Here is a 24,530-nt window from a genome sequence, read left to right as displayed (position 1 = left end):
ATGTACAAAGCATGAGTTTGCTTTCTGTTCAACTGTTCATACAGCTTATGCTTATTTTACTCATGAAAATAAGAATTGGTAAAGATTCACTTTAATAAGAATTCCATAAAGGTTTAAATAACCAAATTAAGCGGTGTCTGTATGGTACAGTCAGTTAAGCGTCAGACTCTTGGTTTTGGCTCAGGTTGTGATCTTGGGGTCATAAGATCGAGCCCCCATTGGGCTCTGCACTCAGTGGGAAGTCTGCTTAAGACTCTCTCTCCCTCTCCCTCTGCCCCTTCCCCCATTCTCTCTCTCTCTAAAAAACAAATAAATAAATCTTTAAATAACCAAATTAAACTCTCACCCTCTGAGATTTTTAAGTATCTGTGGGGATTAGGTGAGGATAAATACCACAATGCCACTCAAATGTGCATACAAAATTTACAAGTTCTTGGTCTCTTGTGATTCCATAGAGGTATGCAAGAATCAGGGTGTGACCATGAATGCCGTGGCTTTGTGCTCCAGGGAAGGACCCTGGCCCTGTTATACTTTTTAAACTTTTTTTTTTTTAATTTTTTACTGAAAGCATGAGAACTGTCTTTTGTGTGGGTCAAGACTCAGGCACTGAGTACTATGAATTGTGTGTCTCCAGCTAAGTAGGGAGTTTTCTGGGACTATCAGTCTTGAACCTGGAGACCTTATCGGAAGTTGGGTCCCATTGAGGAGTTCTATGGAAAGCTAGATCTGGGTGTAGCTTCTTTCATGTGGGGCAGAGGCATCCCTTTATCCTAACTGACTCATTGCCAAGTCTTCTGAACTTCCTAGTTTGTTCTGCTGATCTTTCTACAATGTAGCTCTTTCCAGAAGCAGAGGGATGGGCAGACTTTGGTGGTCCTTTATCAATTGCCACTGATCTTCCAGGTTGGGCTATTTACCACCTCTTTTCTCCCATTCACATCTGGTAAACTCTAGAATCCTTATCTTCCACACAGTATGCATGTGGACAGAGAATATGCCACTGGTACCAGAAGAAGCCCAGCTGGAAACCTACAGCAGAGAATGAACTTCTCTGCTGAGCTGCAGCCCCTCCCCTGCATGCCCAGGCCCTCATTCATTCTAAGACCTAAACTAGAGCCCAGTGTGGACTTGGAAGAGAGAGCGAAACACATCCTGGGAGGCCAGGGATCACTTGGCAAAGAAGACCTCAAGGACTGCCTCACCTTGTAATTTCTTCTCCTTGCTATTCACTTCCTGCACCGGGTAACACCAGGTTAAAACGTAAGTTACATGTAGCTGGCAGTGTCTGATGCCTTCAAGAGATGAGTCTTAGTTAAAGAACAGACTTTAATGAACAGGGCAGTTCAGGTCTGGACATAAAGCCAAAAACAAACGTGAAGATCTCGAAGATGTGCTACAGAGGCTTGTCCTTTTAGTTGACTTTGAAAATCTCAAAATAAATTACCTGCTTACTGCCAAATTCCTTGTCCTCGGGGCAGAGGAGAATTTATTCTCGTTCCTTTTCTCAACCTTGGCACTATTAATAGATGTGGTAGATGATTCTTAATTGTGGGGGCTGTGCTGTGCATTGTTGGATGTTTAGCAAGTGTGAGCATAGATTTGGAGAGATTGCATAAATGAACGGAGAGTGGTCAGACCATATATAAAAATAGAAATCTGACCCACCATCTGCAGCAACCCATTTAGGAAGTGAAACCACTACCTCTGTGACATTTGGCCTCAAATGGTCAGGACTTAATAACTGCCAACTTCTGTAATTTTTGCACTGGCTTCCAATTTAGGACCAACCAGAGAGAGCCAAACATACTTCCCTAATCAACCACGTAGGCCTCCAGCTTCCTTATGCCAACAGCCTCCAATCAGGGTATACCTTCCCTTTTTTCCATTATAAAGTAGTCCACTCCTCTGCCTGCTTTTGAGTCTCTGCCAAGTGCAAGTGATGGTGGCTGACCCCCTAGCTATAGTGAGCTCTGAATAAATTAGCCTGGGACATAAGTAATATATATATTTGGTTTCTGTCCCTGTTTCCTGGCACACAAGCTCCTTAAACCCTTAGAATCTTTGAAGTGATATGTCTTTTTGCATGCTAATGAGATGACTGGTGCTGGGGGCTCCTAGATGGCATTGGTGGTGGGACACTAGTTGCCAGGGAAACCAACCAGTGATTAGAGTGTTAGGATTTTCTGCCCCACTCCCTAACCCCCCAGGGAGGGGAGGGGATCTGGGGGATGATTTAATCACCAATGTTCGATGATTTAATCAACCATGCCTATGTAATGAAGCCTCCAGAAAAAAAGCCTAGCCAAAGGGGTTCAGAAAGCTTCTGGGTTGTAGAACACCTCTAGGTGCTGGGAAGGGGATGCTCCCAGAGAGAACGAGGGAGCTCTGTGCCCCTTTCCACATACCTTGCCTATGCATTTCTTCCATCTGGTTGTTCCTGAGTTGTATCCTTTATAACAAACCTGTAATCTAGTAAGTAAATGGCTTCCTGAGTTCTGTAGGTTATTCTAGAAAATTATCAAACCCAAACAGGGGTAGTGGGAACCTCCAGTAGGTCAGAAACACAGTGACAACCTAAACTTGGGATAGGTATCTGAAGTGGAGGCGGTCTTGTGGGATGGAGCCCTTACCCTGTAGGGTCTGTGTTATCTCCAGGTAGATGGTGTCAGAATTGAATTTGAGGACACCCAGCTGGTGTGCACAGAAATTGGAGAATTGCTTGGTATGGTAAAAACCTGCACACATCTGGTATCGGAGGTGAAATATTGGTGTGAGTGTAGAAAAATATAGTTTACTTTTATAGCTTATTCTTCTTCTCATTTGTGTGGTCTTCTTATAGGTCCATTGTTTTTGTCTATTACATAGTTCTAATGAGTGAAAACATATGACCTTGGGACGCCTGGGTGGCTCAGTCGGTTAAGCGTCTGCCTTCAGCTCAGGTCATGATCCCAGGGTCCTGGGATCGAGTCCCGCATTGGGCTCCCCGCTCTGCGGGGAGCCTGCTTCTCCCTCTGCCTCTGCCTCTCTCTCTCTCTATCTCTCATGAATAAATAAATAAAATCTTTAAAAAAAAAAAGAAAACATATGACCTCGAGGGATTGGACAGAGGACAGCTAAATTTTGACTGTATAGAAATAGAGAGGTCAGAAAGAATGGGACATTGTTTTGAGGGGTAAGGACACCTGGGCCCATGATTAGGGGACATATTTCATTGTTGGGGGTGGGGAGGGAGGAGAAGAAGAGACCGAGTAGTACATACAGACTATTTTACCTTGTTTCTTAGGTGCAATGCAGACCATTAAAAGTAAGAATCCCTTATTTATATTTTCCACCAGCATATAAAAACCAATTTCACATAAAATGTCTCATTTGACCCTCAAACAACTTTATGAGGTAGTCTCAACATACGTTTTCATCCCAGTTTCCAGTGAAATTTTACCCTTGGTTGAAGAGACCAGATCCCCCAGAGTTAGAGCACCTGTATGTGGTTGCAAGGTTGTCAGGTAGCAGGGCATGGACCAGGGTTGATCCAGGCTTCAGTCCTCTGCAAGCGCTTGGCTCACCACCCAGCTACTCCCCGTAGCCCCACGGTCCTAAGAATCTTATTCCTGGATGTCAGTACCCCGCAAAGCCTCCTACCTTCATGTGTAGAGCAAATGACCGTTAGTTCTTGGCTAGCATCTCCAGACCGTCTTACTGGAATCAAAAGCTCTCCAACATGCTCCTCTATTTTGTATTCTGCCTCTGGAATATAAACCGTTGGTTCTAGAAAAGATGGTAGAAGACACTTCAGCAAGACGTCAAGTGGACTGGTGATATTGGTGATATTCTAACCTGAGTAGAAATGTACATAGTCTTTGACCCCTAAATTTTTCTAACATGATTAACTGTATGAGATACAGTGGGAATAGGAAATGTTTCTTATTAAGTGGAGCTGGAGAGGCAGTGGAATTGGGTTTAGGAGACTTTTGAAAGGTTAAAAAGAAAAGCTGGCACTAAAATGGAAAGGAAAATCTTGCAGCAGTTGTGTCTTTCTTTCTTTTTTTTTTTTTGAGATCAGATTTTAGGTCTTCTAAATAGAGATCACACATTTCTACCCTTGCTTTCCTTTTACTGCTTACTTTTTAAAAAAATGCTTTTAACGATCAAGTAAGCTAATACATTAACACGGAAATAAGTTTTTCCTGATTTATTCCATGAACATTTTATTCAACACTTATTGTGCAGATATTGTGTGGAAGACACTGGCCAATTAATATTTTGGGAAAAATAAGTTACTGGTTCTCCCCTAATTTTTTTATTAGGCTTTTTAATTCTGGTATCGTTAACATACTCCTACCCTTAATGTTTAAAATAACATTCCCATTGGAATTTACCGAGCTCTGTGTGTGCATCTGTATGCACGCACATGTGTGTATATTTATGCATATATACACATCACAGAACATTCACTGAAATATGAATATGAATATTGGTTATCTCTTGATGGAATTATATGTAGTATTTTTTTTTTCAACATTTTCCAAGACTTTTCATTAAGCATGCATTGTGCAATTAAATATACGTGTTTAAAAAAATAGAAATTTAAGTGTGTTTTTCCTACTCACAGAGTCAAATGGACAACTAATCAAATCACATTCAACTTCTTTAGTTCTTTCTTTCATAACATATATACACATAGAGTCTTCCTCTTGCAAGCAAGAAGGAAAAATATTGTATAGACCATCATTTCTTCTTTTGGAACTATTACTAAGTGATAACCCAGAATTCAATGTTGAATTGTCTAGTTATCATGGGTTAATTTTTACTTCTGTATTTTGCTGCCTAAATTAGTTTCAACAGATACCGATATCTACCTCTAGGAAAATAGTGGTCCCGATTTACAGAGGAAAAGACCAGTGATAATTTTCTTTCTGCCATTTTACCCTCCTATGGTAGTCTACTGTCTTGACATCTCTTGATTCAAAAGGTTGGCATCATGGAAGAAGCTAAAAGTAAGTTAAAATTATTATCATCATGTGAAAAAACTGGAAAAATACATTAATACTGAGTTGTTCAGACATGTTTTCTATTTTCTCATTTTGAAAAGCCTGCTCCCTTCCATCAGGGAATCCAAACCCCATTAATTCTTTAAGACTCAGCTCAAACCCTCCCTCCTCCAGGAGCCTTAACTGCTTACGACTATGGTGATCTCTCCAATTTCTTACCTCAGAACTCTAGACTGCTTTAGCCAAGTATCCTAACATTGGGCTTTCCTAATTGATTCATGTGTCTAAGTGTTGTCATCAACGAAACTGATAAGATACCTTGTTCATTGGGTAATGGGGCAACGTTTTCTACTTTTGTCTGCCAAAAACCAAAGTATATAGAACAATATTTCCCAAATTGTATTTAAAGAAAACTATAACTAAGAGATTTTATAGGATATTCCTTGGGGACAATAAATAAAAAAAAAGTGTATGTTCTAGTTTGGGAAAACCAATTAAACAAAGTTAAACAGGTTTCTTTGTAGGAGAATTTCTTAGAAAGTTTATTACGCTAGCGTGAATTATGATGCTTCAAAGGAAGGAAGATATTTGAAACAGTTTCTAGATTTATTTGGTCCATGGAAAGCTTTCTAATCCTGTTGTAGAAATTCTATTATACTACGGTTCTCTGCCGTGCAGTTTGCGACATACGAATACAGAGGACTCTCCATGCATTCTTGTGAATTAACTAAGACTTACGCCCTGGTAGTAAGTCATGCAATTCTAGGGGATGCCTGAATTCTTTCAACTATTATGACAATCAATGTGTCTAATTAAAATTCAAAGATGAATACTAAAACCTTCCTTAAGGGAGTATTCTTCTCCTTTCAAGAAAAGGGGCAACCAGTAGCACAATTACTAGTTAAAACTTCTTTTTCCCTTTTAAATTTATCTTGGGAGGTATTTGCTGATGAATGAATGAGTAAATGAATAAAATGAACCTGTGAATTCAAGAATATGAGGCACAGCTATAACAGAACTTTGTGGAACACATGCTAAAACCAGCAAGTTGACTAGGGCCTAGCAGCCACATCCAGGACAAGGGGTATCTGAAGTCCTTCCCTGATCTGATGAGGTGCTCCCAGAAAATGGTGAGAAGTTAGTGGGCCTGGAATGAGCCCTGAGGATCAGCCATCTGGAGGCAATGCTGGGCCATATCGAGTGTGTAGAGAGCTAACTCTGAGGGCTTGTGCATATTCTAAAGGAATGCTGGTAAAGTCATGTCTATTTCAATCTCTTATATTCCTTTTCAAAAATCCTAAGAGCAGGGGCACCTGGATGGCTCAGTCGGTTAAGCGTCTGCCTGATCTCAGGGTCCTGGGATCAAGTCCTGCATTGGGCTCCCCACTCAGGGGACAGTCTGCTTCCCCTTCTCCCTCTGCCTCCTCCCCCCACCCCCCACTTGCGCTCTCTCACTATGTCTCAAATAAATAATTAAAATCTTTAAAAAAAATCCTAAGAGCAAAGAAAAAATTACTGCCTTAAAGTGATTACTTAACTTTAAATCCTAGATGGTATGAACATATTCAGTGGCTTATGGAGCCTGAGGGAGGTATGAACGCCTGGAATGGATGCAAGAACATGTACTAGTTAATAAATCATACCAACATAAATCACATACCATCTCCAGGGTCGACAATTTCAACAGTTGCCATTTCCGGAAACTCCAGTGCAGCCATGACAGGGTTCAACAGAATGATCTGGAAGGTCTCTGAAGCCTCGTATTTATTGTCAGATATAATTCTCACTCTCCATGTGGCCGTAGTCTGTCCAGGATTGAAGTGGACCTGTTTCTGGGACTTTCCTTTAAAATCTTTATCTTTCTTTGCAGTTTCATCTTTGGTTACAATGCCTAAATAAAAAGTGGGAAACTATGAATGTAAAGCCAAGTCACTGAAGAAAGATTCTTTCAGAGAGGATTCTTTTGTTGATGAAAAACAGATAACGTGGAAGTTACTTCTTTTAATGCTCCCAAAAGACATTTATAAACTATACGTATTGGCTAAGAGAGTACATTAGCAGAAGTGGAGGTAAGTGAGCGGGAAGCAGGGAAGGAGGAGAGACAAAAAAGAGAGAACAGAGAACGGTTATTAACTTATTTATTTTACAAATATTTGCCGAGGGCATCTGATATGCCAAACTCTACCAGGTACTCAGGATTCAGAGATGAGTATGAAACCGTTCCAGCTTCCAGAGAAGCCATTAGAATGGGCACCATATGGAGGTGGAGATCTTTGGCTGTTTTGTTCACTGGTGATTACAGCGGTGCCTGGCGTGGAATAAGTAGTCCATAAATATATTTTTTAAAGATTTTATTTATTCATTTGACAGAGAGAGACACAGCAAGAGAGGGAACACAAGCAGGGGGAGTGGGTGAGGGAGAAGCAGGCTTCCTGCAGAGCAGGGAGCCCGATGTGGGGCTCGATCCCAGGACCCTGGGACCATGACCTGAGCCGAAGGCAGATGCTTAACCGACTGAGTCACCCAGGGGTCCCCCATAAATATTTTTTGAATGAATATTTTGTATCTAATAATTTCAATAGTTTTAATTAATGAAATTAATTTTTTCTCATGCAGATCTTTACTCATGGTGGCTTGAATCCTTCTGTGTTTAGTAATTTATAATTGTAAGAAGACTGGTAGTGATTTTCCAGACACGTAGGGTGCTGTTGGTAAAAATGGAAAGGTGGGGTTAGGTTTGAGGTCTGTTAGGAAACAGAAATTAGTGACTCACTGAAGAAACTGAACAACAGCAACATAGTGTTACAAGTACCCAATGTGAGATACAAGGTGAAAGGTGCTAACCCCCCCAGGCTGAACAGAGCCTCCCCTCACCACAAAATGTTCAATAGTGTTCTAGATTGTTTGGTTTTGATTTTAACATCCTAATGAAGGCCTAATGAAGCAAGAATACCTCTACCTCATCACTTTGGGTCTCATTATAAGGTGAAGACTCTCCAGTTGTCCGAATGTGTGAAATCAAATATTACCACCCGACACCAGCTATTGTGAAAAGCTTTACATAAAATGAGATGAATAGCTCCTTTTGCCCTTCCCTCTGTCTCATTCTCAGAGAATCTGATATCTTGTAAAAGACACCCAAGCCTATAAAGTGCGAACATAATTTCCAGGATAAGAGCTCGCGTTGACTATTTTTTTTTTTTAAGATTTTATTTATTTATTTGACAGAGAAAGAGACACAGCGAGAGAGGGAACACAAGCAGGGGGAGTGGGAGAGGGAGAAGCAGGCTTCCCACTGAGCAGAGAGCCTGATGTGGGGCTCGATCCCAGGACCCTGGGATCATGACCTGAGCCGAAGGCAGATCGCGTTGACTTTTTAAAACTGTTGAAGAAAGCTTGCATCGATACTAGTTTGGTAACTGAGAATGAATGTCCGATGTTTAGGAAGAGCCTCCTCTGGCCATGTTGGCCTTGGAGAAGATAAGGAAGAGGGAGTGGTGTCCTTAGCCACAGCTTAAGTACAGGTAGCTGGGACTGCTGCATAAATTGAGTAGGCACGTGACCATTTAATACTTGGTGAGCATCGGCTCTGTGTGAGCGGCTGAGAAGGCCATGCTGAATTCGGTAGGGCCACTACTATCCCTAAGAGGTTTACAAGGGGAAAGAAACAAATGATTTCAATTCTGTTTGATGAGTGATGAGTGATTACTGATTATTTAATGTATGCCAGGGACTACGCTAGATTGATTTACACTCATCATATTTAATCCACAAACAACTCAGCATGGGGTGGGGTGAGCGGATTAGGAGGGCTTCTTGGAGCACTGAGTAAGGTCCTCTAGTGTGGTGTTGATGTGGTTTTTAAGGAGTGTTTTGTAGGACAGAAGAGTTGATTATATGTAGCTCACTTAACAACACATACTGGGCGACTACCATATACCTTGTGCTGTTTTCAGTGTTGGGCATAACCCAGGTTGTGGTGCCTGCCCTAATGGAGCTGGAAATCTACTGAGGAGGACAGATGGCGGACAGATGGACATATGATGCCTGCCAGGGATGCTCAGTGCTATGAAGAATAAAGCAGGGCCCAGGGATAGTACTCGTGGAGAGGCTGGTTCAGGTAGGGAGGCTGGGGACTTCTCCCTGAGGAGTTTATTCAAATAGTTCTGGGCAGATAGATGAGTTTTTTTCTTGAGTAGGATATGAAGATACTCCTTGACATAATAACCCAAATCTTGTGCCCATGAGAAATCCCAATCCCTGAGGTAAAGAATTATAAAGATAGAAAGGAGGCATATTTCAGCTCAAGTTCCTGTGGTAAATTCCACTCTGGGTTGACAAAGTGACTTGCAGTGTAGACTGAGGCTAGGGGCCACCCAGAAATCAGAGTGCTCTTTCGCCAACCACTTTTAGGGGAACAGTCCTATATCAGAGCCTCGGGCCTGGAGAGGAGACTGGGGAAAACCTTGCCTTTTCTTGATCGCCTGTTCTCAGCCATCTCCTTCTGGCTTGTCTCCAACAGTTTTGATATGTTGGCAGGTCTTTGATTAGATTCCGAATGTCTGGGCAACTCAGAATGCTCATTTGTGAAATGAAGATAACACACTCCTATCTGTTTTCTCAATAGGTTATGAAAATAAAGACAAAATGATCTCTGAAAGTTTTGGCAGCTAAAGATGTCATAAAAATATAATGCATTATTAGAACAATTATTACTATTAATGATGAAAATGACATGTATTATGTAGGCATTTATATCTGTTTACTCCAAGGAGACATAGGTCTTTGTAGCACATAGAAAAATTTGATACTGTACATGTTTTGGAAGAATTTAGAACCTAAAGCAGGGTAAAAACAGTTATGTATAAGCAAAAGAAATAGATACAACAAAACATAATAATATATCATGTACTCACAAATAATTTTTCAAAAGAAATAGCTAGAACTAAGCATCATCATATATAGCATGCTTAAAAGCAATTTTAAAAGAAACTGAGTGACTTGGGGATTGTGGTATATGGCTTTGAAATGTTTTATTTTTCCTGGCGTCTTTTGGGTTGAAACAGAAAGACTGTAACCTTCCAGAAGGGGGCAACCCAGAGGAGGAGGATGAAAAGTTGGAGTGTATATTTAACCCTGTAACCCACATGGAATAAAAACTATGGCATAATTTCACACATTTTTTCAGAGGTTTCCCCAAACCTGTTTTTGATTCTTTTCCAATGTATTCTCTCATAATTATTTTTAAGTTTAGATTTCATGTTTCCATTACCTATTGCCAACAACCAATCTAAATTTACTTACTGATAAAAGATGTTTCTTCAAGATAACCTCTGCGTGTGAGGGTCACTTCTAAGAACGTGGAGTCTTCATCCACAATGTAGTACTCTTTCTCCAAAGAAATCCAAGCCCAGTTCAGATGGAAAGGCTGATGTGTTAGCTTATTTCCTTCTGCAATTGATAGGGATAAAGGAGATAATGGATGAAAGTTGAATCATACGGAAAAATCATCTAATGCAGGGTTTGCATTTTGCTTCTAAAGCCGAGGGTTTCAAAATATATGCTCCTTTTTAATATAGAGAGAAGTGCTTTGCCTTTCTAGAGAGTGTCATGAGCACTGTTCCCCCTGCTTAATGTGGGATTATGCATATGGGTCTATTCCTAAAAGGCCTTATGCACTAGAGTTGCAAAGAGTCAGCTTGGTAGTTTTAAATTCCACTCATATTCAATACTTCCATCCTTTGCTCACTGCTTCCTTTGTTTGCCTCCTCTCTCCCTGCCTCCTTCCCTCCTTTTCTTCCTCTGCCCTCTGATCTACTCCTTTGCATTGTTCATGTATCCATTTGCTCTCACAACAGACTAGAGTTTCCTTAAAGACAGTGCCCACATTATATTTCCTTATTTTATCACTGTGAGGATCTGGTATGGTGTCTTGAACTCAGATTCTTAATATTTAAAAACTGTCCGAGGGGAGTGCAAGAGACAAGAATATAAGGCTCTCTCTGATTTGCTCTTGTCCACACTAGGTCACAGGCCTCTTTGATGATGGTCAATCTAGCCCCGTACTGGTGCTGTGCAATGTATGTGGATTGGAAGAAAGAACAGGTCTCCCTCAACTGGGGAGCAGTCGTGACAAATAGTCACTTGTAAAAGGATGTTGAAATAGGACTCTCTATGACTCAGTTTCAACTGATGCACCAGTATAATAGATATCAGATAACAAAGTGAGTGTGGGCAGACTGCCATATGCAAAGTTCACAACAGAAAGCTTCACTAACCAGTTCCATAACTACTGAAACCCTAAATCAGATGAAGCATATAAAAAAAGGGCAACACATAGATAAGAAAGGAGGATTTGTGAAGAGAGTACTTTAGAAAAAGCTGGTGGGAATCTCTACCACCGCCCCAAGATGAGTGTGGGCATGGAGTAGGGCTGCAGTTCTCACCTCCAGCCTAGAGGGTGTGGGCTTCATGAAACTTGTGGAAAGTTGACATGTCCTTTTGTAATTGTAGGTCCATGTGACGAATGCATTCTCCAAAGTTTACATAGGCTTGGCAGGGTGGGGAGATTGGAGGGGCCTGCATTTGGGAAGTAATTAAGTATCCACAAAGAGTGGGACAAAGAAAGCACACATGTGGCTCCGAGGTGGGTCATCTGTCCAACAGGCCCTGTTGAGGAGGCGGTGGGATCTCAGCAGAAGGAGGCTGGAAGCTGACCACCAGATTTCTATCATCAACCATAGAAACAGTAAAAGACAGGGAACTACAGATTCCAGAGTCAGGAATCTTTAAGGAACTCATGAAAACACCAACCAAAGAGAGAGTCACTGTTAAATAGTTGTCATGCAGTGTCCCCAGCATGAGATGACCATACTTCCCTTACCAGACTGTGCTCTGTCCCCCATCCCCTCTCTCCCTGGGGCCAACCCAAGGATCCAAACCTTGCTAGGCAGCTAGGGGAACCACGAGCATGGAGAGCGCAGACACTGGCCTCTACCCTCCCCCTACTGGCGCAGGTTCCGGCTAAGAGCTACAGATACAGAGAAGACTTAACGCAGAACAAGTCCTGAGACGTAATTCCTGCTGGGGGCTGTGAATTCTAATGACCAGACTGACACAGCTTTTGATTTAAACTGACGGTAAGATGTTTTTATCTGAGAGTGATTAGAAAAGTAGTGTGACCTGCCCAAGTTTCCACTGTAGGAGGAGGGGAAGAACGTCGGGCCTCCCAACACCACCACTGAATAGTAAAAGGACAGACAGCTAAAATTATAATTTGATTATATCACAAGTCATGCTCATTTGGCATCCCGGGAACTCACTGAGCTTTAACTGCTGGGTAAATGCACCTGCTGGATTTCATGTTTATTCTCCATCTGTCGTCTCTCTCTCTTTAGAGATAACATTATTGGATATTATTGTGGGTATTCCAATAAATACAGAAAAATGTAAGACAAATATACCAGAAATCCTTCCGTGTTATTAAAAAATATGATCTTGGTCTTTCTAGTTTGAAACCATTTTAATTCTTCCAGTATGCAGTTTTTTGGATTTTGAAATCATGAGTCAAAATAATAGTTTATGTTTACTTATTCTTTTCCAAAGTTCTCTCATGTAATCTTTATTTTATTCTGACAACCACACTACAGAGTAGGACAAATATTAGTCTCATTGTATATCTAAAGCAAACAGTTTCAGGCCAGTGAAGTGACTTGGCCAGGTCATTGCAGGGTAGTGGCAAGGTCCTATCTTGTCTGGACTGCAGACTTCTAGTTCTGTGTTCTGTTTTTGACTCTGAACTGCCGCTCCTGGATCAATGCAACCCAAATACCTCAAAAGGGGACTGGGCAAAATCTACTGCAAACAAGACCCTTTGAGTCAACACATGTTATGTTAAAAAAGGATCAACAATTAGAGACAAAACCATTTTCACAGCCCAAATATATATGATACGGATTTCTCAAAAAAGTGGGCCATAGTATTGAAAATCTTTAGTCCCGAGCAGCTCCCCTGTCTCTGCCCCTAGAGCCCTACGGTTTCTTGTTAAGCCTTCTCTCGCGGTGTTTGCTTCATTCTGTGTCCTTTGAAGACCAGCTGGCTTTCTCCACTTGTCCATGCATGTGGCCTCGCTCATCTTGAGTTTGCTTATCTTTCTATCACATGACCAGCAGAGAGGGATCCGCGTCTTGGCCTCTCAGTGGCCGAGTGTGGGTCTGGTTAGCTATGGTGTTGTTAGCTGTGGCTTTGCTGATTGAGGAGGAAGGCAGTTCTCAGAGAAGAGGGCTCACAGATCTAGAGATTTAAATGGTATTTATCTTTAATATTAGGACGTAAAAACGAGGTGAAAATAGTAGAGGGCCCCTTTTACATTCTCATCTCCAGTAAATTTTCTCTACTCAGATTCCTAAAATAAAATGTGCAGATAGTCCAAGGAAGCAGTGAGGTGGCATAGAGATAGCAGGGACTTTAGTCTGCTACTAATTAGCGACATGGACTTGAAAAAGTTACCGAGTACCTTTGAGTTTTAGATTCCTGGACTGTTAAAATGAGCACAATAACAATAACAATAACAAGGACAGGAATACTATCTTCATCACTGAATTGTAAGGATTACCCTGGAGAGTGAAGGTGGTAATGAGTGGCACGATGCCTGGCACACAGTAGGCTCTCAAGAAACGGGTCACGTGAAGCTTATATTGACATCGATGCACACATTTTAATGGAGAGACAGGAGAAAATAAGCACAAATCAGTATTTCTTAACGCGTGAATCAATTAGGTACATACAGAGGACCATTCACTTGCTCATTTATACCTCCTATAAATAATGACTTCAAATTCCAGCCAGTCAGCAGACACAGTGTGAAGCACTGTGCTAAGTGTTGTGAATCAAAAGAAACGCAAGTGATAAAGTTAATTTGTATATCAGGACCCACACCATGGAGGCCCCCAGTGGCCCAGTCCACGTCACAAATCTAAACCTAAGTCAGCCTGCACTTACCCAAAACACCTGTCAAGGAAACCCAACATACACCAATCACAAGCCTTCGACTCACCTTTAGCTAGTTTACCTTACTCTAGAAAACAGAACCTGCTCAAGTCTTATAAGGAAGTCTCCAACCTCCTAGCCAATCATACTCTGTTTCTGAGTTGTCTCTTCTAATGCTCTGTGAGACTTGAGCTTGCCCCAAATCCCTCGGGAATAGTGCTCGGCTGCTGGTGAAGCCCTGTCTCCCCAGTCCATGAATTGCTTTCCCTTGAATAAACAATATCAAACTGGTTGCTCAATTGTATTATTTTTGTCACTTGACACAAGGTATAATTTCTTCAGAGAGGATGTGAACAGATTTCATGAGGCAGTGAGGGCTTAAGCACTGGGCAGTGATAGTGGAGAGGAAAAGGATGGTTTAGGGAGAAATAAGGGAGAATTGACAGGTTTGGGGGGCAAGAAACCAGCACGCGGGAGGCAGGCCATCAGAGATGATTCAGAGCTCAAATCGGGCGGCTGGAAGAATTGCATAGTGTGAGCTGATAGAAGTCAGGAGGGGAAGACAGCTTGCAAGTTTAATTTCAGATTTGGCTTTGAGGATGGTAAGAAGTCCAAGGGAAAAGTCCATTGGCTCCTTGGAAATGTGGATATATGGGGAAAAAGGTCTGGGGGAGGGACAAAGGCAAAAAATGTATATTTGGGTGTACTGTGATACAGAAAATTTCTGAAAGGGCGTTTTAAAGTCCAATTTTTCAAAGTGTAACAATAGAGAGCTAAATACATGTTATACAATCTTTGCATTTTGTCAGGCACTGCCTCTCAAAGGATCCATGCAACGGTGGAGGTGGATAAGAACACTTATAGTAGTAGGATCCCAGCTGAGCACCTGACAGCAGACATCCTGGGGCCCTGAAGAAGCTGATTCAGGCCTTGCCCTTCTCTGCCCTCAGACCTGTTGGTCCCTGGACTTTGAAAGTCCAAGCCAGCGTGACGTGAGGAAAGGACTTGGTCTCTACCAGCCACCTTGCCTCTGCGTGCGTGGCTCTGATTTAGCCTCCTGGGGTGTTTGGCTCTGCACCATCCATTGCTGGGGAAGGGGTTGGAGGTAGAGGGGAGAAGGGAATGCAATATGAGAAAGAGGAGGCGCTTGGAACGGCCAGGGGACCCCTGCTAAGCTGGAGGCCCCACAATGTGTGAGGGTCGTTTCAGGGCCCTCGGCTTTTGAAGTCAGGAAGTTCTGACGGGGGAGAAGGGGTGGAGGCGTGACTGGGGGCCCTCCCGGTGGGGGCCAGAGACATGGTTGCCTAGGCTTTAGCTCTGCCCTCACAGGCTTCCATTGGGGCACTCTGCACAGGGGCAGCTCCTTCCCCCGGACCCAGAAGCAGGCAGCGGGCCAGCTGATTAACGATTACTTTCCAGGTAATGGGAGGTGGTTTAATGTATAGTGAATAAGAGTGCAGAGTCTGGATTCCAATTTATGTAAGACTTTGCATAGACAAAGTTCTGTACTTCAATGAGGAAATAACTATAAACAAAGAGGACCAAGAACTAAACTCTGGGGACAGTTGCATTTGGGAGCCAGTGAAGGAAAATAAGCAACAGAATGGAAAATAAGAAGCCTGTGAGTTTTATCACAGTGTGGAAGTCTGATAGAAAACTATCACCTAGAAGGAAAAAAGAACAGTTTCAACCAGAACTATAATCTTCTTATCCAAGGATGATACCTCTTTATTTGCTATATCAAGCTGTCATAGCTACATATCTAGTTATACCTTAGGGAGGCATTTTTCAACCTCAGTACTACCGGCATTTAGGCTGGAGAAGTCTTTGTTGTGAGAGGTCGTCCTGTGGATCGTAGGATGTTCAGCAGCATCCTTGACCTCTACCTACTAGATGCCAACAGCAGTCCCTCACCCACCCCTGTCCTCCACCTGTAACAATAACAAAAATTAAAAAAATTTTGCCACATGTCCCCGAAGGAGAAAAGTAACCTCTCATTCAGAACCACTGGTGTAAAGGATTTTACTGCATCTCTGATAAAAGTCTTCCTGTGTTTCATACTCGTGTTTTAGGAGAATGACAAAAGAAACATTTTAGATTTGAATTTGGCATTGATAGTCAAACATTCCTTATTGGCTTTGGAACGTAGCCTGATCTAAGTCAATAAACTATTTTTCCTGTTGGAAAATCAGACTTTAAAGTTGGGGACAAGAGCTATATCCGTGGGATCTGGTTTCCCATCACACTTTTCCTGGGCAGTTGTAGAAGAGGAAGCAAAAGGTCGTCAGGTTTAGGAGGGAAGACTGGAGGCTTCCCTCCCACGCGTGATCTCTATGCCCTAGGCAAGTGCCTCCATCCCCGTTCCCTCACCTGTAAACGGAGGTAAAGATAGGCACACAGGAGGCACCGGATGGGTAGGGAAGTGTGGGTGTGTCGTTTTGATGGTTTGCGCTATTATTATTAAGTTCCCTTTGTTCCTTCGTACGTCAGGAGAATGAATTGTTAAGAAAAGAACTATGTAGAACAAAATCAATGTTCTAAATAGAACCTATAAGCTCATAATGGGGGGATGGAGGATGGGGGGGTAAAGAGGGACCAACATGCACCAAGTGCCTGGTATGTGCTGAGCGCTGGGCTAGGAAGTGTGCAATAGGCCAAGGAAAAAGAAAAAGAAAAAGAAGAGACAAACGAGATGAAGCAGACGGGAGTCGGCGAACAGGAACTGACGGCACCTGTCTGGACAATGGAAAGATCTGAGTGCATGGTGAGGGGAAGGGAAGTAGAAAGGTGAATTTTGGAATAGGAATGGCTTAGAAAGCAACTATGGAAATAATAATGGAGAAAAATACCCAACTGCAGAATTTCTAACTTCTTGAATTGAAGAGCTTATAATGCATTTACATTTTCACAATTATATCCTGTTGGGTTAAAAAAAAAAAAAAGGAAAAATACACTAAGAATTTATCCAAATACTATATTTGGGAAGAGTTAATTTTGATATAACTTATTTACCAATTATAGTTTCTGATATAATCTCTTCTTTTAAAAATGCAATAATTAAAAAAAAAACCCTTAAAAAGAAAAAGAGATTACATATCGCTAAGGCACAATTTTGAAAATACACCTAATAAATGCTGACTCTCGTGCTTGCTTCGGCAACACATATGCTAACATTGGAACAATACAGTGAAGATTGGCATGGTCCTTGCTCAAGAATGACACACAAATTCATGAAGCATTCCATATTTAAAAAAATAATGAAAAAATAAATGCTGACTCTCAAATGAGTAAAATAAAGTACTAAATGATAAGGTAGCTGCTATTTTCAAATGTTAATGGCTTATGGCCTTGAACTTCAAAAAAATATTTAATTGATTAGGATATTTGATCTCAAATGTTTAATAATTACCCAAAGAAAATCTAATATTATACTTATGTTTTTTAATACTCCATGACATTTTCAAATAGCTTCTTCATCATAAGCATTTAGGTTCTTCAGCTACCAACTTTAAGCTGTATCTGAATTCCTTACGCACCTCCTCATCATAATACTTGTACTGTCAATTGTCACATAGTGTCAGTTAATATCATTTGTCTTTGGAAAATGCTTCACAGTGCTTCATTGTGATGAAATGTGATGAAATTGTGGCTTGCTGTGTACAGCTAAACTGCACGTCTACAGGACATCAATATAATACATATAATGTATTCTCCCCCAGGAGAGTTATAATTTCAGGGAAAAGAAAGGAACTTGAAATAGAAGAATTAGGAAAATTAGGTAAGAGAAAAAGTCAAATTGCATGTCAGACAGATCTCCATTTTCTTCCCCTAGCTGTCTCCAGTGCTCCTGGAGCTGTGGGTAGCAATTTGAAAAATGTGCTTTGCTGGGTGAGATACGCTACATCCCCCTTCCTGCACGAGGATATTATTCCACTCCCATTTCTTTTGCATAATTCACTTCTCTTCAGTAATTCCACAGGCCTGCCTGATTCTCCCTTCGGTGCTTCAGGGTGCAACCACCCACGACCCAAAGCGGGGAAGGAGAGGTGGCCTCCTCTAGGCGTCTCCAACACACAGGTGCACGTCCATTCTCTTCTTAAGGAACAATAGCTATCGTAGATTGTTTTGTGCAACCGCACAGCAGGTTTTTCAGAAAGGGGGGGAGAACGAAAGAAGAGCACACAGATGAGACATTTGCAGTCATTTCTCTCCTTGTGTTCTTCTAAGCTACAGCAATGTTACCTCCCAGACCGTGTTTCTATATCTACTTCTGCAATCTTTGGAAATGTCAGGGCAGGTGGGTGGGTGAGGCAGCGAGGGGGGAGGTGGTGGTGGCAGGTGCAATGCAGTTTGAAAGAGGTGTTTGGTATAATCTTTTTGGAGATGTCCCCAAACTGTCTTGATGATGTATCTGGCTCTCCATTTTGAAGAATAAGAACCCAACATGTTACTGCTATGTATAACAATACAAGGTTTCTGTGCCCTTTTTCGCCTTCCTAAAATAGAGTTCTTCAATATTAGCACAGTGGAAGCAGTGGGAAAAAAATAAAGACCAGAAGCTTTTTATTTTTTATTTTTTTAAAGATTTTATTTATTCATTTGACAGAGAGAGAGACAGTGAGAGAGGGAACACAGGCAGGGAGAGTGGGAGAGGGAGAAGCAGGCTTCCCACTGAGCAGAGAGCTCGACGTGGGGCTCGATCCCAGGACCCCGGGATCATGACCTGAGCCGAAGGCAGACGCTTAATGACTGAGCCACCCAGGTGCCCCAAGACCAGAAGCTTTTTAAAGATTCTTTTGCATGCTTAATAGGGGTACCACATCCTGCTTTTGACACAACACAAAACTACCCAAAGTACTCTCAAAGCAAGATTTTAGAGAATTAAAAAAAGGATAAGACTGTATTAGCAGAAGGTTCCAACTACCAGGAAAGTAAAAATATACCGAGTGTATGATCACATGCAATGGCCATTTCTCTTTGGGATTTGGGGCTCCACATGGCTTAACTAGAAGGGAGAAAATTGTGCCTTCTTCATTCTCAAGACCGTATGGGATTCAAGGAGGATGCTGAAGCAAACTTTTCCTTCCAGAGAATGTCATGTCATATCATGCAATGCAATATATATAGAGCAAATTCCTCTTTGGACATCAGAATAATCTTGCTCATTTTTGGATACAATCTAGATAGAGCCAGAGAAAGCAACTGGGTCCTTGTCAGAACCTTCTTATTCTTCTCTCCCATGAGGGCTAGAATTAGAACCCTTCTGAATTCCTTCCAGGTTTAACATTCCATGATGCTTTCTGCCCCCCTTGGCAGGTGGCACTGCCACACCAATAAAGAAAACATATACACTTATTATGTCCCAGTTTGGAAAAAGAACATTACTCAACATAAGTTGGCATACAAACTTGATAAATTCGATGTGAACTTTAAGCTCTCAGGAGGCCTACATCTATGTGAGGAGGATGAGTTCTCAGGAAGGCACACAAACTGGGGACAGAGGGGCCCTGCAACATCCCGAGGTGTGATCTTGGCCCCATCTGCGAATTATCATCGAATCCTTTGATATCTGTGATGTCATGTGAAAATCCAGGGCTTACCACCACCCTGAAGAGTGGGAGTGGGCGTATGTGACAATCGACGAGCAAAGCCCCTGTAGCTGTGCCTCCCTCAAGGTCACAGAGCTAGTCGATACATTTAAAAGTGTGCAAAGCCCTCCGTGATCTGGATCCTTGCTACCTCCCCATCATCTCCTACCTGTCTTGCTGCCTTTGGAGTCTATGAGAGCTTATTCTAAGTTATGTGCACTTTGTGAAGCTAACAGTGTGGCTTCACAGCTCTGAAAACTCTTAGTCATCCCTCAAGCCTCAGTTGGAGCCTTGCTCCTGGGAAAAACCTCCCCGGGTGATGGCTCATCTCTGTCCCTCATGCACATTACCTCCTGGCTAGTGCTGCTCACAGAACTGCAGTGAATCGTCTCTATGTCTGCTTCTCTTTCCACATCAGTAGGTGCTTTTCATCTTGGAGTCCCTAGCGCTTGGCACAGAGCCTAGAAATTACAGGGGCTCGATAAATACCTGCTGGATGACTGAAGGCCTCCTGGAGAAAAGCTGACCTAAATATAGATTTAAAGAAGAATAGAATGAGCACTGCTAATAATTTAACCTATGTACAATTTGTAAATATATTACCTTGCTTCATAAGAATGTAGATAATGGTTTTAAAAAATCTAGTGCTATCATAGTACAGACCTGTAGTTTTATTCTAGTTAGAAAGAGAGCCGGAACCTGCTCTCCAGATTCTTATACTCTTAGCTTAGAGCTTCTTGTATGCAATACTGTGTGTATAGGTTGTGAAATGATCTTTAAGTTTGAGGGTCTAGTTCTAGAGAGACCTTTTAAAAAATAATAAAAATATTATTTTACATTTCCATAGGAACCCCCCCCCCCCACAGTCCAGTGTTCTGCTCATGTTCTGGAAACTGATCACATCACACTGGGCATATAAGTTTGTGCTTGATTGGCATTAGAAATGAAATGGTATAATAAAAATTATACATGTATATATAATGAAAAACAATATTTCCTGAAAAGCCATAATGCACTCTGTATCTTAGGGAGACCTAACCAGAGAAAGCTCCTACAGTTTTGTTTTTTTTAAGATTTTATTTATTTATTTGAGAGAGAGAGCGAAAGTGAGAGAGAGAGAGAGAGAGAGAGAGATTGAGAGAATGTGTGGGGGTAGGGGCAGAGGGAGAAGCAGACTTCCCGCTGAGCAGGGAGCCTGAGTGGGGCTCCATCCCAGGACCCTGGGATCACGACCTGAGCCGAAGGCAGACGCTTAACCGACTGAGCCACCCAGGCGTCCTAAGCCCCTACAGTTTCTTATAGGTGTTCAACACAGGACACATCCCCCTGGGGGTCTCCTCTAATGTCAGTGACTAGCAGCTCTGAAATGGTGGGTGTGAAAGTTAGAATCACTTATTCTCCTACAAAGAAAGAGATAAATGTCACATGCCCATCCCAGCTTATGTCCACAGTTAGCTCAAAGGAGGTATAAGACTGTTCCAAGAGCAATTGGATTTGTAAGTGCTGGGAAGGAAGGAGCCATGTGAAAAAAGTGTCAAAAGGAAGCTTTGTGGAGGCATAAAAATAAAGTTCCCCTCATTACAGCCCAGATTGTAGAGCCAAGAGTATTCACACACTCTTGTAAGTGGGTTTGGCCAAACCTTGGAACCATCTAACTAAGCTCTAAGTGAATGAGGAATGATCTCTGGTAGAGTTCTTAGGGTCTGACAAAGCAATAATTAGGGAGGAAAGTTTGGAAATTAAAGGAAACCACAGCCTAGCTCTGTGTCATCTCCATCGTTAGTTAGTCCAGGCATTATAAAAACGGGCAAGCCAGAGAGCCAACAGATGTCATTAGCCTAGTTCTTGGCAAGCACTTATCAGGCAAAGAATATAAGCTGAGCTTTTTTTGCCCCGGGGAGGTATTCCATTTGTCAGCAATTTCTCTCTGCCAGACCACAAATCAACAATTGCTAGATAAATGAAATGCTTCCACTCAACTTACAAACTCCTGGGTAAAGTATTTATTTTCTAGAAACAAAAATGCCTTTTTATAGCACAAGATATAAATGGTCCCAGTGGGTCCCACTAAAGCAATCAAATGCCAGATCTATAAATCTTATAGACCCTTATGGAAAATGGAAGCGGCTCTGTTAGGCATTACAATGAATGATGCTATAGGTTCACAGAGAAAATGGCAGAATAGGTCATAGCTAATAGGTCAGTGACAGACTGAACCCACTGCTGTGGTAATGGTAAGGGAAATTCAGTGTAACGATAGCTTACGACATATTTTATGAAGACAACATTTGTTTTGAAGACTTTGGATTATATATTTTTTGAATTATGCTGCAGTATAACTTGACATGAGATATACTATCATACATAATGATCAGGAGACATTCAAATGTGGAAAGAAATGTGACTGTGGCCTAACACATAGTCTAGGCTCTCTGTCTCTCTGTGTCGTTCCTTCACATTTCTTCCTTCCTGCTGTGTGTGTGTGTGTGTGTGTGTGTGTGCTTGCTTTGTTAAAGCCCCTCCTTGCTTCTTTCATCTTGCCCTTCCCATGTATCTGCCTCCCCTGTATTTTTGCATGAGCTCTTTCCAGCTTCTAGAAGACTAGTTAGTATTTGTATACACTATATTTAAAAAATTTAAAACATAAGGAATGGTGATTCCATAAGCAGCATCTACAAAGAGGTTCCTCAATTTATTCTTTGCCTGTACCATACCAAATGGAATCCAGTCTGGTAGTTCCCTTGAGGTTTATGATAAAATCTCAAGGTAATGCTTCACTCCCATATCTTTCAATGAACGTGCTGAAATATAAAACTGGGTATAAACTAATAAAAAATAAAAAATAAATTTAAAAAATGGGTACAATCTTTGAGGTCATTGCCGGCCTTCGGGTCTATGATTCTAAGTGGGTATAATAACACCCATAATAGTTTTTATAATTTTGCTTTTTTTAAAATAATAAGATGAAAGCTCAATCTATAAGGCATATTAATTCCTTTAAAAAGTGTTCCTTGGGGTTTGTAAGGAAAGGAAACATTTTCCTACTAAGAGCATATGAATTTTATGGTGCCAGCAATAGAACAAAAATACAATTGCCCCTTAGGCTCAGGTCCTTTGCCCAGCATGGAGTTTCCACAGTTATATTCGATTAAATGGCCTTTTGGTTTCCCAAGGCAGGCCCAGGCAAAAGTCATGAATCAAGGACTAAAGCACGCTGTTTCTATCAAGACTACCCTTTCCAAAATGATTATTTCCATAATTTTCCAGGTTCTGGATTTCTTTCTGTGTATTAATAACGGGTGACACAACAAACTGGGAATAAGTATCACTAGGGAAAAGAGGAGGAACGTGTCTTAAGCCACATGAGGCAGCTTTTCTCTTGCAGTTTGGGCAGGAGATTCCATGGTTGCTGAGGGGGATCTGCAGTCGGCCTCCAGATGAGAGCCAGCCAGCACCCAGGGAGAACAGTGGGATAATCTGGGAAAGCAGTGGGGTTTTGCTGGGGGTGAGCCAAGACCATAATGGTCTCTGCAAATGCTTACTAGCTCTTCTGCGCTCCCCTAGTAGTTAGGCCAAGAAAAAGAGACACCGTTATGCCTTGACTGGCTTTTCATCAAGTGAGGGCACTTGTACGTGTTTCAGGATGGTTAAAACTTTTTGGCAGAACCATTGCTATGATGGTTACTTTTATGTGTCAACTTGGCTGGATGACAGCGCCCAGCGTTTTTGTCTAATGCTAGTCTAGATGTATTCTTTAGCAGTGATTAACATTTACAATCAGTTGAATTTAAGTAAAGCATAACGTTCATGGCCCTCATCCACTCAGCTGAAGGCCTTAAGAGCAATGACAGGCTTCTCCAAAGTGATTCTACCTCAAGACTGCAACATAGAAACCTGCCTCAGTTTCCCACCTCCTGGCCTGCCCTGAAGATTTCAGACAGAAAACTGCAACTTTTACCTGAACTTTAGATTGGCCAGCTCCACAACTGTGTGAACCAATACCTCTCTCTGTGCCTCTCTCTGTCACACACACAACACACACACACACACACACACACACACCTCCTACTCTTCTGCGTTTCTGGGTTCAGAACTGTGACTAATGCAGTCACCATAATACCTGCCCCCCCTTTTTTCCTCTGATACATTAAGCTATTCTATTCTAGAAACTATTCTGAGGCAAGCATCTTCCAACATGTCCTTTTAATCATATTTAGATGTTTGGACCCTGTTTTCCTATTTTATTTGCTTGTTTTAATCCAGTCAGATGCATTTAGCACACAGCCATTGCAAGATGAATTCTCTGGGAAGAATTTTTCCCTTTCCCCAGTGACAGAGATGAACCATTTTAATCTGCCTTTTATGAAGCTTGAAACTCAGATCCTTCAAAAAAGATGACATTAATAGATGGAAAAGAAAAATCTATGTTTCTAAAACTGACTGAACCTTTACCACTGCTTGAAAATGCTAGGAAAGATTGGAGATACAACACAAAGATTTAAGAGTGTTTTTACATAAAATATACCTAATATACATTCAAAAATCCTCCAGGGCAAAACTTGAGTTGTAGAAGAGATGTATTAGCAAGGATTACTTAAAGTGTTAGGATATATCCTGATGTATTTTCTGGAGCTAAGGATTAAGTTTTTTTTTTTTTTTTTAACTTAAATTCTGTGGCTTGCAAATCTTCGTTTTACAAAATAGAGTCATTTTCACATTTTAATAAGGATAGTAAAATGAGAATGTCATTTACAGAAAAAAATAATCAGAACAAGATTCTATGACTGGTAAATTTCCCCTGAGTTCTAAATGCATTTGATTGCACTTGTGGATTCAGCGCACCAGTGTGAAACATTGTAACTAAGTTTTCTTTAGTTATACTCATGTTCCAGATCCCATGTTTTTCCTCTGCTTCTCGTGTTCATCAGGCAACCTCTGATCAGCACTGAAGCTTTCGGAAAACCTC

General features: G+C 41.5%; 1 protein-coding gene and 1 non-coding gene across 2 annotated transcripts in view; one reads left to right on the top strand and one right to left on the bottom strand.

The window, feature by feature from the left end:
• Positions 1 to 24,530, bottom strand: part of FREM3 (FRAS1 related extracellular matrix 3) — an 83,729-nt gene that overhangs the window by 22,559 nt on the left and 36,640 nt on the right. Inside the window, exons 3-5 of the mRNA XM_021679321.1 lie at positions 10,293 to 10,439; positions 6,649 to 6,879; positions 3,640 to 3,765 (exon numbers count right to left, since the gene is read on the bottom strand). Of these exons, the coding sequence (XP_021534996.1) occupies positions 3,640 to 3,765; positions 6,649 to 6,879; positions 10,293 to 10,439 (504 nt within the window). The remainder of the gene's footprint in view (positions 1 to 3,639; positions 3,766 to 6,648; positions 6,880 to 10,292; positions 10,440 to 24,530) is intronic.
• LOC123324168 lies at positions 17,120 to 17,226 on the top strand. Its single transcript, XR_006539659.1, has one exon. It is a non-coding gene; the product is annotated as a U6 spliceosomal RNA (small nuclear RNA).

Source organism: Neomonachus schauinslandi, chromosome 2 (genome assembly GCF_002201575.2).
Source record: "Neomonachus schauinslandi chromosome 2, ASM220157v2, whole genome shotgun sequence".
Classification (NCBI taxonomy): domain Eukaryota; kingdom Metazoa; phylum Chordata; class Mammalia; order Carnivora; family Phocidae; genus Neomonachus; species Neomonachus schauinslandi.
The sequence above is the reverse complement of the archived record's forward strand: the minus strand, read 5'-3'. Positions and strand labels throughout refer to the sequence as shown.